Source organism: Gambusia affinis, linkage group LG01, assembly GCF_019740435.1.
Source record: "Gambusia affinis linkage group LG01, SWU_Gaff_1.0, whole genome shotgun sequence".
NCBI lineage: Eukaryota > Metazoa > Chordata > Actinopteri > Cyprinodontiformes > Poeciliidae > Gambusia > Gambusia affinis.
In genome coordinates this window covers 42474350-42490472 of record NC_057868.1, presented here as the reverse complement: position 1 = coordinate 42490472, position 16123 = coordinate 42474350, and the positions used below count along the sequence as shown (strand labels likewise).

At 38.9% G+C, this 16123-nt stretch overlaps 1 protein-coding gene across 2 annotated transcripts in view; it reads right to left on the bottom strand.

Annotated features, from left to right (window-relative positions):
* Positions 1 to 16123, bottom strand: part of LOC122836168 (TOX high mobility group box family member 2-like) — a 105571-nt gene that overhangs the window by 18833 nt on the left and 70615 nt on the right. For both annotated transcript variants that reach the window (XM_044125921.1, XM_044125913.1), the window contains one exon: positions 12664 to 12951. In XM_044125921.1, the coding sequence (XP_043981856.1) occupies positions 12664 to 12951 (288 nt within the window). The remainder of the gene's footprint in view (positions 1 to 12663; positions 12952 to 16123) is intronic.

The following is a 16123-nucleotide window of genomic DNA, read 5'->3' as shown; positions in this document are numbered from 1 at the left end:
GTAAAGGCTCAACCTGCTCATAAAAAAACAAAAAAAAACAAAAAAAAATCACTAATGTCAGTTTTCTGTTTCTGCTTTGAATTGGAACCAACTGGATTCCCTAATAGTTATGTGAACACTTATAGTCACTGAAGTTGTATACAGAATATAGTACTTTCTTCCCCAGATGGCCAGGTAGTTAGTAAGTACAAGAATAAACTGAGAAAAATGATAATGACTTCACAGCAAAAGAAAATAACACTAGCAACTGTTGAGGGTTCATAGGGCCAGAAACAGTTTATGTAGTTTTTACTACATAAAAATAATGAACATATATATATATATATATATATGAGGTATGGAGAACCATTTTTATTTATTTTGGCCTGCTCTTCTGCCCTTTTAGGTTCTATGATCAGATAATGGAGGTAAGAGCTAAATTGAACAGAGATTAATGTTAGATTAAGATTCAGGTTAAAACCAGGTTTTAGCTGCAATGGATTTCACTTTCAGTGCAAACAGCCTAAAATTTTAGTTTTTTTATCATTCAAATTAAGAAACTCTTGTAAAACCTGCGATTCAAAGTGCACCTGTATGCAACATTGTAAAAACCGCTTTCATGTGACGGTTTGGCAGTAAGTGCTGAGACCATAAACAAAGCTGCAAAGCTGTTTGTAACTCTGATCGGCTCTGTAAACTAAACGTGCTTGTTTATCCCACATATGGGAACCAAATTTTTTTGAAGTTTGCTATAAAAGTAGTTATTTTATAAACAGTTTATCAGCCAAAAAAAAAAAAAAAAAAGCAGAAAAAAACCCAAAACATTTTCCTCCGAAACGTTTTCCTTTCCCCCTCCCTGCGATCGCCTTGTCCTTGCATATTTCCATCACCTTCTTGACATCGGTCTAGATGAGTTAAAATGTGCCTTAAAATACACGCAGGGCCCACCTCATCTGGAAGCAATTACAGCTACAAGTTAAACCGCCCATCTGTATGCAATAAGCAGAACTACAACAGATCTCCGAGCAGAACCAGGCTCTCATCCAGAGAGCAGCACTTGTTAAATGAAAACACAGTCCAGCTCAAACAGTAATGAACCGGAAGTCCAGATTCTTGATCCTGATCTAAAAGACGTAATGGGCTGCGAGAGGGACTCATATAAATCACAAAAAGAGGCTGCTATAAAAATTTGTAGGCGGTCCTGATTTTGTTTAATCAAAAACGTTATAAGCTCTCTCTAATGTGGGGTACGTTGCTCAAGCTTTCAGGCAGCAAGGGTGGCAAGAGCAAAAACTGGAACTGCACATTTTGATTGAAATGTAACCCTGAAGCCACTGCCGAACTCAGCTGCTTGATTTATTTGACATTAGGAGATGACTGGCAGCTCAGAGGAGCTCCTCCCTGCATGCTTTGCCTAACAACATTGGACCCACTTAATCAGTCTAAATTGCAAAGTCGAGGCCCTTGTATTTGGTAATGTGGTGAAAACAGTGGCAAGTGAGAGCTAATTAGATTAACGGTAGTTTAACGAGCTGTTGGAGGAGGGGGGGGCCCGCAGATTGGATTTTAATAAATACGCAGCGGCAAAAAGCATCTGCTATGCACTTCCTGGCTCTGCTGGCATCCTAATTGGCCCCAGTGGGTTACGGCAGCTCAGCAATACGTGGTGCAATTTAAGGAGGGAGAGGAGGGGGGAAGGGGCAAAATGCTTATCTTCTCTCCAGGTAAGTCAAAGAAAAGGAATAAACAATATGCCTTTATAAGTGTTTGCATTTATTAATAAGGTGCCGCCAATTGCGTTTGAACACTAAAAAAATTTCCCAAGACTTCAATCACCATGCAGCCTCCATGAAATGTTAAAGCAAGGTCCTGAGGTATAATTAAAGCACATTTCTCCGGTGTTTGTTTTTTAAGATGGTGTGCCCCCACGATGAGGTCTTTGCAGGGGCAAACAGCACAGAAAGGAAAAAACAATTAATCAAACATGAATGAGCGACCATTGCAGGGTTATTTCCATAGCAACAGCCCGAGGGGACAACTTGAACCCTTTAATGTTAGCTGGTGATGTCTCTTTGTAAACATGTGCACAGCGGGGGGAGAAAGCCAATGAGAGAGCCTGGCAACAGAGGCATCACAGGGCAGCAACCTCTTGGTATCAATCGAAGTTTCCATTATGTGCTGGAAAGGACTGAAAGGTACACTAAAAACATTGTATTGTGGCGCATTTGGAGACGAAACACAGGATTGTGAAGGTGCTGGTAAATGTCTGCAAATATCAGAGTTTGGTGACCAGATATTGTGTGGAATTAAAACACAGAAATGATCCAAAAAAAGCCTCATGTTAGAATATATAACTGCATTTTGGGGTATAAAATTTACTTAGGTTTTACATGTATAATTATTGTCACATTTTGTCACATTATAAACACAAAATCTGTTTATTTTATCAGGATTTTACATGACAGGGCATGTCAAATGGCTTATAGCTGCATCTTTTATATCACAAACACATTTATCACCACACACTTCACAGACTATGTAATTTTGTGCTGCTGCATCATTTGAGTCCTACGCTGTATAAAGGGATGCATATATAGCATCTGTGTTGTTATTATATGTACGTGTTACGGAACAATGGATAAAAATTTCTACTTGTTATCGACGCTTATTGGTGTGTAACTCTCCTTTAATAAACAATATTAACACAAATTTTTCAAAATTTTTACAAATAAGATGGGTACATCGGTTATGGCAAGTCAGGTCTGAAACATAATCTAGAGTCGCTATTAAATAGCAAAAGCTTAAGATTTAACGTTGACTCAAGAGTTATCTCTCTTTCATGGGATAAAAAATAAGTTGAAAAAGGTAGATCATAGAAAGGTTTCGCAGTAAGTGCTGAGACCAATTGAGTAAATGATTAATGTCTCCGCTGATCTAAGGTTTTTTACACAAATTACTTGTTGTCATGGTAATGGTAACGTTAAATATGGTGGGTATGGATTTCCCTGCAATGTGTCTTCACAGTATGTGCCAGTAAAAGGAGTTGGCAACAACTTCCACACTGCTATTTAACACTGCTATCGAGCAAACATTTACAGTAAATAAACTACAGTAGTTTAGACATAGAAGGATATTTTCTCCTGCTAAATAACTCTCCTTTAATATTCTATTCATTGACCAAGGAGGTTGGTGAAGCATGGTTCTTCTGTCCATGTTTGGTGTACCACTACAATAATAACCACATAGCTATCTCTCAAACTAAACTTTATCAAAACAAGCAAAACAAAATAAACCTATAAATATCTGACATCTTTATGGTTTGACATCTCCTCCATCCATAAGTTTGGGCTATTTGGGTCTTCTGGACTCTCTTCCAGTTATACTATTTTGTGCTTAACAAAACAAATGTGTTGCACTCATACTTACAGTTTCTGTACACCATGTTAGGGTATTATACTAATTTATACATTGCCCGTTGAAAGGAGAAGGAAAACATTGAAAAGAAAGAACAAAATGATTTTAATGAACATAAATGCTACATTTATATCTTTGGTGTCCCTGCAAAATAAGTTATCCAAAATAACAACATCATTTTCTTATAGAAATTCTTAAAAAATAAGCTTCGCTGTTGTATTTCTTCTTCTGCTCATGAGCTAACATAGTAGTCTTTAGCTGCCTCGAGTGTGTGGCGCCACCCTCTGGTCGGAAGTATTATTGTTTCTTTAGGCAGACCCAGTAAACACAGTCCCAAACGTCTGGGTGATACTGGACAGCCACAGTGAGTCCTTGAGGACCGTCTGCATATTTGATAATATTCACTTTTACTTAGTGGTCAAATGGACAGTAAATTAGAGTGGGAGGTAAATATATTAATTCCCAGTATGCTCTAATATAATAACGTATCTTTAGATTAATTGACATTCAAAATAATTTGCTGCACTTTATAGTAGCTTTTTTATGTCGAGTTGAATATTATGAAAAACATAAACAAGTGAAACGTAAATTTTTTTAATTAAACTGAAGAATGTTTCTTTGAATTCATCACTTACTTATTTTTATATCGTATTCAGACAAGATATTATGCAAGAATGTTAATTTCTGTAAACAAGGATTTGAGACTTAACTTCGACTCAAGGTGAAGGACCAAAGTCCTCAAAGACTTCACAGCTGAAATAGGCAGAAACATATATAAATCTTCATAGACATATTCCTCAAAGTTTGACATCTCACTTCAGAAGCCTCAAGAATAACATTTTTCATATGGAAAGAGCGGAACCCGTAACGAGACGACTCGTCCAGCTTCCAGCTGTGAACAACAATGCAAGAACCAAACGGCAGAAACAAGTTTCATCAAGACCGTTGTTTGCCGTGGCTGACTGTTGTTTCACATATTCCCAGATGGTATATTGGAGGAACTGCTGTCAAAGCAATCTGCCTTCTTTGTCCACAGATGTGATTAGAAAGCAATAAAAAATCTTCAAATTTGCCACAAGAATTTTAAAGTAATGAGGGAAAAGTATGAGCTGAGGAGAAAATAGAGGTTCATGCTTAGAAACTAACCTGACTGGAGGCTAAAAATGTATAAAGCTCCATAAGTATATAGTAGAAGGATGCCAATTCAGTTAACCACACAGCTCTAAGCATGTAAAAGGAAACAAGAACATATAGTTCTCGGCGGTCAAAGCTCAAGAGTCAACAACCCCTGTAAAAATCAGTCCTCAGTCAAAGCCAGACAACAACAAAATCTCTCCCTCTCTCTCTTTTTTTTTTTTTTTTAAACTGCCACGCAGCTAGTGTTTAGAAGCATTCGGAAATAACTTTATAAAGTTTTTTCCACTTTCATTTTCCAACCTATTTATCAATGAGTCCTACAGGGGGCAACATGCCAGTGAAAAAACCAAAAGAAAAAGATTGCTGGCAGAAGCAGGTATCTGTGACTTTCTTGGCCCAGACCTAGTTGGGTTCCTTGGATGAGAGTAATGGCTTCTTTGCACTGGGCTGCGTAGTGCTATTGTAGAATCACAGAGCGGCTAATTGAAACAAATGACTCTAATAATGGGACATTATCCCCACAGGCTGGCTTTGTGGTGGGCCTAATTAGCGTTGCGGTGGAGACGAAGAGGACGAGACACTGACGTGGAGCCCTCTGAAGGAAGCAGCCGAGGCCCTCTCATGGTGGCCAGTGAGGAACTTTAACATGTGCAGAAGCTCTGGGCTTTATATAGGAATTATATGAAAATGCAAACAGTATATCTCAGTTAACAAATTTTCCAATATCTCCCCCATTCACTGTGGATTTTCCTCCAAAAACACAGTTCAAAACTGAGAAGTAGCTAATTTACAATTCTGAGCAACATACCACTGGTTTATTTCAAAGGTTTACAATGAAGAATAATTTGAATTTCAGTGAAATAGGACTGCTGACAAATTATGTTTTGACTACACCGTTGTTCCACTAATCGTTTAAGCACTTCTATGGATTAGAATACCAGTTTGTTTTTTTCCACACTGTTATCCTTTTGTTTTTTCGTATTGATGCGCCAATAGCCCGTAGCGAATGTGACAACCGGGAAAGTTGTTCTCCAGATATGTATTAAAATCTGTTTATGTCAGTCCTAATTGTTTACACTTATACATGTTGATCCCAGAAAGTCAGATATAATGCAGCATTCGAATCTTTGCAACCATGCTGGCTTAAATATTCATTAGTTGTAACAGTTGCCTAAGGTTATTTGATATAGTGTCATGAATATTCATGATTCGCAGTAAATGTGCGCTTGTTTTTTAATGCTCAGTCCGTTAATGCTCATCTTCATTACTTCATTCTGCAGCGCGAATAATAAGGAACAACAAAACAAAGCCTTGCTATTTTGAAAGAGCAATTCTCTTTGGGAGCCTATTTGTTTGAGTATAAATGAAACAGGAGAGCCCCACCAATTATCTCGCTGTCATTTATTTTGACAGCTACAAGACACATTGTTCACCTCCACTGTGGAATGTGACACTGAAGGGCATCTGTCTTTTTTGTGAAAGGAAAAGTCATGACAGAAAATATTTCTGCTCTTACAAAACATGATTTATCTAGGAACGTCGCAGAGATGTGAGCGAGAGGGAGCGGAGCAAACAGGTCATATGGGATCTGTCTAAAGCAGGGGTTTTCAAAGTATGAAAGGGTGAGCCCCCCTTCAAGGAGCTTAAGGCCTGCTGCGCCTCCCCCCCCGCCCCCCCCCCCCGGGGGGAGGAGGGGGGTGGAGTTGTAAAAACTCCACCTTCAACCCTGCTCTGGCCAAAACCAGTGATGTCATAGTTACTTTGAAAAAGTAACTTTAATCGGACTACTGATTACTCCTTGAAAAAGTAACTTAGTTATATTACTGACTACTTGACTTGGAAAGTAACTAAGTTACTTTCCAAGTCAAGTAGTAACTAACTGCAGGAAAGTAACTTTTTAGTTACTTTCAGCAGCTGCTAACAACAACGCTCCGCCTCCTGTGAAAATCACATTGAGCTTTGCCAATACTTAATTGTAAGTTATTTTATAATGGTAACATCAACAATGTGTCTCCACTGATAAGGTTGAACTGAAGAGGAGATTGTACAAAAAATAAAAAACATGAGTAATTTGTGTGGTCCACTGTTGTCTGGAAAACTCTAAGAAGGATTTTAAAGCCCCTCTCCCCCCAGCCTCCAGATTCTGCGTTACGCCCCTGAGTTTGATGTCGCAGCGCACAGAGCTCCTCCTGCAGCTCCACAGCTCCGATGGCTGCGACACTTACCGTAATATTAATAATTATAACGGTGCTAACTTGCCATTATAACTATTGCCAACTACGGACACGTTTATTCGTGGCTGTTTTCACGTTTATTGCGCTGTTTATATTGGTCTCGATGTTTGCAGTTTTCTGGAGCGCAACGCGAAGCTCGATGTCATTGAGAGGTAATAAATTAAGTTGACATTAACAAAGACACAGCGGGACGGATCATCCAGGAAATGATGAACAGGGAGAGACTGACTAAAATTACCTTAATGACGGACAAATTCTGGAATTTATTGTGAGTCTCTGCTTATTTCCAAGCCCAAATGAGCAACTTCACGTTCAAAACGAGCCCAAAAGGCGCAACCCGCTCATTAAATCTGCGTTTACTTTAAAAAATGAAGCCCAAAGCCGCTTATAATAATCGGACTTGTCGACAGAAATTCAAAATAGTTCCAGTTTTTCCACCAACAAAACGCGCATCTCCCTCCATTGTTTACATTTCTGTCGCATAGAGACGTCGGTCACTCGACAAGACGAGTAGAGGAAATACGATTCAATAACAAAAGAAGATAGTAACGCAAAAATGATTTTGATAAGTAACAGTAGTCAGACTACTCGATTTGAAATAGCAACGCGTTAGATTACTCATTACTGAAAAAAGTGGTCCGACGTCAGTAACGTTACTGACATCACTGGCCAAAACATCCTCTAAGGGGGGAAACATTTCCACTGATCCCCGCTCCACACGCGCACCCCACAGTACCAACTTTTTCCTAAATACACAGAGTTGATCGTGTGCGTAAAAGACGTTTCTCTCACATCAGTAGACAGCAAGCAGATAGCTTTTCCGGTTTATTTTTTTCCCTCGCACCGCGCCTCCCCTAAAGTGCTCTGGCGCCCCCCAGGGGAGGCGCGCCTCACACTTTGAAAACCGCCGGTCTAAAGCCTGCAGTGAAAAAAGATGGCTCTTTCAATTGTACCTTAGAAAGAAGGAGAACAACAACATTTAGTGGTCCAGATACAATAGGAAAACTGGAACAATTATTTCATATGTTACACTGACTTATTAACCTTTTGGGCTTTTTTCAATGGTTTAATTTATAAATAAAGACCATTGGTTTTGTCATCATCTGGAATATGAAGTAGAAATATGATCAACTGGATATCATCACACATAATAAGCACAACTTGCAGCCCAAATTGTGCAAATACATTGTAAGATCAAGCAGTTACCAACAGAGTTGAAGCTGAAATTAGAGACATTTGGTCAGACGTTTCAACAACAGCAAATCTTAGTTAGTTGATTCTGTTCATACAATCATTACAACAATTACATGGCGACTCGGGAACAACTTCCTTTTCTTACTTTCACAAAAAAAAAAAGCCTATAATATAGACAGGGACAAGCACTTTATGACACCGACTTAACCTTATTTTTAAGATACTGTATGAATCAAAAACTTAAGCACCAAACCAAAATCCAAACCAGTTACGATTATTGCTTGTATTACATGTCCCAGAATTGGCTGAATTTGTTGTTGTTTTTTAAACACAGCTGGATGTTAAGAGTCTCTTAGTAGTGAGATGTTAGACAGGCCTCACCCTGCCAAGAATATCCATTTAGAACCAAATATTTCAAAACAAAATCCCCACCAGGAGTCATCCGAGTTAATTTACACCATATACTTATGAAAACTGACAGCCGCTTTTTAGGCAGCAGGGGTTTTTCTCCCCCTTCCAGCTCCAACCAGCCTCGTTATGATCATAACGAGAAAGGGGCTGGTCCACTGGTTCAATATTTAACACACTGGCACCCTCAAGGTTCCACATTTGGACTGTTTCTACTAACTGTTCCTCAAAATCTTATTAGTGCCAGCTGGCAAGGGATCTCTGATATTTATTTCTACTTTTTTTCTTTTTTTTTTTTTTTCCCTCAGTGGGGCTGGAAGTTCCTCCTCCGCATGCACCGCTGCGCGAACCTGAACGACAGGGAGACTTGTTGAACATGAGACCCCTGGGTGACACCTTTTACCCCGGCACCGAAGATGACAGAAACACTGAAAGCTGCGGGCGAGACGGGAATTCTCCCTTGGCAGCGAGTACTCGCACAGCAGGCTGCTACATTTCACAGCAGCCAGTCATACAGGACTTGGCTCTTTCTGCTTCGGTTCAGAGAGGCTGACAGAACAGGTCAGCATTTGGGAGAATGCAGTAGCGTCTCTGACAGACAGCTCTATAATCTAAAATGCCAGCACGGAGGCTCCACCTTGCTGCACTCCTGCAATTTGAACCTCTTGAAAAGCTCAAAACTGGCAGCGAGAATTATAAAGAAAACGATGCAACCGCAACAAAGAGGGTCACATGGAAAAAAATTAACGCACATACAACACAGGTGCTTCTTAAGTAATTAGGATTTAATCAAAATGTTAAGCTATTTCTGCAATTAAATGGTAAAAACAATTGCGGGGGACATACTTCAAGCATTCTGTAACGATCATGCTTCCCGCTATAACTCAGTTTGCATGAATTGCTGCATCAATGTGGAGTTGCATGTGTAACATCTCCACAAAGCGAAACTGCAAAGGGAAGCATGAAGTGCTCCAACATTTCCTGATAAATGGCTGTGCTAATTTTAGACGTGATAAAGTACAGACCAGCACAATCAGATGCATCGACTTCCTAAATCCTCACTTGCTGTGGAAACCTCACACTGGACCTGAAGCAAATCGGATTCTGCACCACTCCACTCTTCCTTTTGTCAGGAGTCTTCATTTCCAGATGAACTGCTAAATTTACGTTCATCTGAGAAGAGGACTCTTTTTGTTTTCCTTCCACTCAACTATTTGTTAGTTTGGACATATCACTCTGTGAACGAATGCCAGAATTAACAGAAAAAATACATAAAATGTTTATCTATACATAAGCTTTGTTTTTTGATTTGTATCACAGAAATAAATTAACTCCTGCTAGCAATTTTGTAATTTATTGGGGTGCACCTGCATCTCCATGTTGCATTTGTAATGGGCCAATATTTTTCCTCTTTGTGGAGTCATAAATTTACAAGAAAACAGAAAATTTGACTGATAGCACCAAAGAATATATATTTCCTTCCTCTAGATCTTGTCGTTTTGTCACCTCTAAGCCAGCAGAAACATTAAAAACTACAACGACAAACACACACACACACACACACGCACGCACACACACACCCCTACACACGCAGAAATATATATATTTCTGCAGCATGATAGTCAATCTACTGCTCTCAATCCTGTAATGATTTAACTCTGTTTGCTGTGGGATCGATGCATGCTGAAAAAGAGAATCCCAAAGCAGGGTGAAGTTTACAGAGCTTTAGCCTCGGGCTAAATGTTGTACAAAAACCAGCAACAACATCCCATGAGATGAAGCGTATCTGTTGCTCCAGCTGAGCTTGTACTTGTAGGAGGCTTTTAAATGTGTGCTGAAGGATAGCAGCTATTGAAGAGACGTGTATCCTTAAGGTAACGTTGTCGACTTTTCATTTGCTTTATTTTCTGTCTTTTTTTTCCATCAGTAAAAGAAGTCGGCTGAATGATTGGGGTTCAGGTTTTCTAGCTATCTCCTCCAATTTTCTGAGGTTATTCCACGCTACAGTCAATACCAACAGAGGAGAGGGGCTTTTTGCTTCATTTCTGACCTCCGGTTTTATTGAGAGCCTATTTCCATCCCCCACTCATTATTCTTTAAGCATGTAGCAGACATAAATTCAATCTTCCTTATTATACCTTTATCAGTATGAAATTAAGGTTAATTGACTTTGCTGGGGAAACATCAAATGAAACATCCCTAATGGAAGCAAAATGAAAATAACGTCATCTCCAATTGCCTTAAAATATTTCTCAATATACAGCCTAGTTTCCAATTCCTCAGCCTCAGAAATAAGCTCCTCTTGTCCCGGGAGATAATAAATGAATCGAACCCCCCACCGCCCTCCGCAGCCCCTCCTTCTTCCTTATCGGTCATCTATTTTTCCAGAGTAAGCTATTACTTGCCGCGGTTGCTAGGCAACAGGAAATATTAATAGCAGCTATTATTAGCCAGCCTCGGCAAGAGTAGTACTAAAATGTGGAAGTGGGAAACATGAATGTGTTACATAAATCTCTGGACCTTTCTCAGTGTGTGCAAGTCTCTGTTTGTGCAGTGATTTATGGCGATGACGGTTCATTTATGAGAAAAGGGGGTGTGAAATAAGAAAATGGAACATTACCCTGAAGGGCTATTTGGAAATAAATAATTGCAAAGGTGAAACAAAAGCTGTTTAGGAAGCGGCTGCTCCCTCCGTGTTTGCCTTCAAAGAGTTATTTACCAAAATGGGGCACGTTGTTAGGCATTATCTGAAATTACGTAAGACAAAATTGAAGCTGAAGAAGGATGGATGGTTTTCTTTTATGTGTTTTTTTTTTTGTTGTTTGCTTGTTTGTTTGTTCAGAAATACTGACAAGTATTTGTATTGAGCCTATTTTACTTGGATACATCCAAGTGAAATCCAGTGCATCAAAATTCCAGTCGAAGCCTTCCCTCGAGGAAAAATAGACCAAAACTTTTCTGGCTTCAATCAAAACATTAAATATGGCACAAAAAAAAAAAGAAAAATGGAACTACCATGAACACCACATCCTCACTGTGACACCAGTGGTGGTGGCAGCATCATTCTGCCGTGATGATTATCTTCATTTGGGACAGGGAAGCTGGTCAGAGTCAATAGGAAGATAGGTAAAGCTAATTTTAAAAAAATTCTTGTTAAAAAATAATCCAGGCTCAAGAGTGCAGTGAAGAACAAGAACCCCAGACATGATCTTAAAGCTGCAATGGTGGATGCATCTACACCTGCACTTTTCTATCAATTCAATCTTTTTAGTCACCTTTCTTTGATTTTAAAACCGACTATATACATACTCACATGACCTAGGGATTTAATATATACAATAGTCAATGGCCTAATCCTAAAGTCCTTCACCACCACCCACAGTAAAAGAAAAAAAAAAAAGAGTTTTCAATTTATGCAGTTTGATTCTGAAAATCATATAAGATCTGATTAACAGAGGATAAATACCAGGGATACTCACATTAAGGCATAAATATTCATTACGGAGGGGAGAGAGAAATAAGTAATATTTATGTCAGATGAAAGTATATAACGCTGAATAATTCACCACGGGGGCCATTTATAATTCATCTGGTTCGATTCCATGATTAAAGCTTTTGAACGTGTTCGCCAGAGGTGTTTACATGTTCGGTCAGAGGCATGTTTAACATAAAAGATAGTCGCTGCACTGGTAGGGCTGGTGTCGGCGGTGGTGCTGGTGGTGAGGCGGGTAGCGAGTACACTCCGAATCTCTTTGAAATGAAAAAAGTAGCTGACATGGGATATCCCGCATTCCCATCAAGATGTTTGGTTCGAAACCCGCTACCCAGCTATCCCGATGAAATATGTAGAGCGGAGTGTTGTTTCTCCTGTTTTTCTGGAGACTTTTTTCTGGGTATGAATTTGAGAAGCTCCGCCGTCAAGGTCAGCGTTCTAAGGAGGAAGCTGGTCTCTCTCTCTTATTAGCAGGGTGCCGTTTACAGAGTTTATCTAATCTTCGTCTTTGGCCTTCAACTGAACAATTTGACTCTTTGACACGTACATTTTTTTTGCACCGTCGTTTACAAGTATTGAATAAAATGCTGGAGATTTTATAATTTTCTGTTTAAATCTCTTCAAGACTTGCAAACAGACCAAACTTTCTATTAAAGGAACATGTCAGTGTTTCAGACTGGCTGGCTGACTTCCAATGCCCTGATGGTAAAGTCTGATTCTAAACTGTAGCACAGTTCTTGACTCGCGTAAAGGCCCACAGCTAAAATGAGGAATGGGGGGATGGAGGGAGGGGAACCAACTCACCGAGTGCATAGGCCCAGAGAGGAGGTGAGTGTCCTGACCCAGCATGTTGGACATCATGAGGGCAGGCAGCTCGGGATAGGAGTAGGTGTTGAGCAAGCCGTTGTGAGGCAGAGAGTGGAAGGGGTAGCCCGACTCGTGCTCTACGAGGTGAAGTAGAGAAGGGTCGACGTGGTTTGGAGGCGTGATGGGGGGAATCTCGTAGTCTTCGTCCCCTGTGCCCCCTCCTCCTCCTCCTCCTCCTCCTCCGCCTCCACCGCCGCCGCTGCCTCTGCCCTGACTGGAGTAGCTCTGAAACAAGATAAAACAGCGGGGAGTGAACTCAGAAAAACCCGTACCTGTTCTTTTATTGTCAGGTTCGCAACCAAGGCATTTTTGAGCACAATATAGATGAACAAGAGCAGGAGGAAAATGATTTGATCACTCAAATAGACTATTGTAAGCAGAGATGTGCTGAAAAACTGGAATTGGGTGATTACCCAATCAGATGGTTGAAAACGGAAAAATGTAATCTATTTCTGATGGTACCATGTGCAAGCGCTAACAGGTTGCGCTGACGACAAAATGCTGGTGTGGAAATGGTTTCTAAGTGAGAAATGGGGTCTTTGTTTTGAAATATTATTGAAATCCTGTTTTATTGCAGAGCTGTGTAAGACCAGCTTCTCTCTCTTTGACACACGCAGTTTGACATCACTTCTGGCCCTGCTGTGAAAAATTAATGACCAATCACAGAAATATCTCTAGAGGATCCTGAAAGAATAAATAACTTAAAAATCTGCGCATAAAAGAAAATTTGTGCTTTTTCCTTTTTGTTTTAAAGATATTTTGTTGAAAACCATTTATCATCCTATGATACGGGGCGCTGCCACATTTTGTCTTTGCAAAAAAGTGTGAGCTCCAATCTATTTTGATAAGGAATAAATGAAATATAATGTGATTTATTTGAACACGGTTATACTTCTAGATATCTATGTCCCATTAAGTGGAGAAATTTACTGTACTCATAGATTTTCAGTGACACAGAGAGCTATAGCGCTCTGTCTCTGAACAGTATGAGAGATTTTGGGCTATTTCATTGAAAAATCATTGCTTTGTGAAATATTCTATTCATAATCGAATTTTAAATTCACCCAGAAATTAGAAGAAATGTGTTTCTTCTTTCAAAATGTGTTTAAAGGGCTTAAAAAGAAATTAAATCTGGCTAAAATCTGAACTGGAAAATGGTCACAGCATCTCCAATTTGCTCAGCCGTAGTTTCAAAATTTCTGACAAAACAGAACATAGAGAACTATGTTGCATTCAAATTAAAACCAGATTACATTTTAAAATGCGTTCTATATTTAAACTGTTACATGTCGAAACATAAGGAGGATTGTCTGTGTTCTTTTATCTCCAAGGAATAAACAAAGTTAATAAAAAACAAAAAAATGAACTTTTGTCAAACATCTTACCAAATATGTTCCAGACTAAAATATGGAAACTCTCTAATTAGTTTTAAATGCACCTGTTTATTTGTGATGTTTACACTCGAGTTTGCAGCCTTTGCAGACACAGAACTGCAGCAGTTAGTTAGGAGTGTTTTGTGCTGCAAATAAAAATAATTAGAAATGCAAATTGTCGCACTTGGAAAAGTGTAAAGAATTTGATCGGTACAATCGTACGGAGCAAATTAATTAGTTAGAAAACAACAGCTGCTACACGGAATCATTTGCTTCAGAAATTTTGACAGCTTTGAAGCAACAAACTGTCAGCCTGCACGCCTTAAAAAAACTAAAAAATAAAATAAAAACAGTGAATCAAATTCATTACGTGGAAAAACACACCACAGAGAGTCACTTAGTTGTTATTTTATAACCCCATAATTACTGTGGCAATTTTGTTTATATAAACAGAAAACCTGCACTGTACAAATCTCCCACTTCTCATTATGGAATAAATTCAGAGTATCCAGCTGTTGAAGCAGGAGAACATTTTATGGTGCTAATAAGGTGATACACGAGCAGTGTCCTATCTTGACATAATGTTGCACAGAGAAATATGGTTTCAGGCTCTCAAAAAGCATACTGAGAGTATTCACCAGGGAGTGAAAAGCAATTTTGTCAGAGGCAATCTGATGCCAACTCCCTTTTATAATGACTGAAGAAAATTAATCATCACAAATAATATTCCAGTGTCAGCCATTCAAGAGCTTTTTAATAGAATTTTTATTATTCATGTCTCGTGGTACACATCAACTAGTCCGTTCTGCAACATTTCAGAAATCAATTCAATATCATCTTCATGTAGGCTGTCATCTCGCCTGCCAGCGCAGCAATTCATCTTGAAAACAAATACTCTTAGCAAACAAATGGCAAGAAACGTGGCAAAAAAAAAAAAAGAAAAAAAAGAGCCCTAGCTGCAATGTGCTCACTAGTAGAACCGTGGCTTGAAGACAGGATGAAAAGTCTCATAATGTGCACTATCATTAGGGAGAAAATAATCATCATAATAAAAGAGGAGTATGTTTACTATCACGGGGTGATGTGCTATTTTCTCTTCCCGTAACTGTTATTGCTCAGAGCTAGTTTGGAAATATTGTCTGCAACATTTTTTTTCCCATTATAAAAGATTTGTGCATTTCTTTGACTTTTAGGATGTATTTGTTGCTGTTGTTGGTTGTTATTGTTAACAAAAACGACATGCCGATATGCTTCAATGTATTAAACAGTTTACCATCCTGCATTCACTGGTCATCCAGTAGGTCAGATAGTTGAAAGATTAGTTAAAGGTGTGTGACTAGCAATGCCTGCATATTTAAGCAAACAGAAGCACTCATAATCCTTTCATAATATGGCACTTTGCTATAGAAATCAGAGATCATACATGTGGATTTGACTGATCGAGGACAACCACCATTGGATTTCATGTGTGAAAAGAAAGATTTTTCAGGCCCACTGAATTCTGACGTGGAGATATTCACTACCGCTGAAATACCCAAGAGGTTTTTTTTAATTACTACTTAAATTAAAACAAGAGCCCTGTTAACTTGGGTGTGAGATTATCAGAATAAATGTCCAACTTTAAAATAAACTAAATATAGCAGAATGAATTCATTGCAATGGTAACAAGCAGGCCAAAGTTTACACAGATTTTTAGGACCAATTCCCCTGAATGTTGTAGCTTAATCAAATCAGTCAATGTTTTGTCTAAACTCTTTCTATTCATTAATATTATCTGACATTATTTGGTGCGAGTATGAATTTTAGCCTCAGTTTTCGATCTATATTCTGCATATGTTGGTTGTTGCGCAGCATTGATATCTGCACTGCACATAAAATCTATTTTGTAAGTCTCCCAGGATCCTTTTTAAAAAAAAAATAAATAAAATAAAATAAAGCACCAATCTTGTTGTTGGATTTCAGAGTCTTTTTTACACTTTTGCATCCTGAGTTGGCTGGTCACGTGAACTATATGCCATAATTAC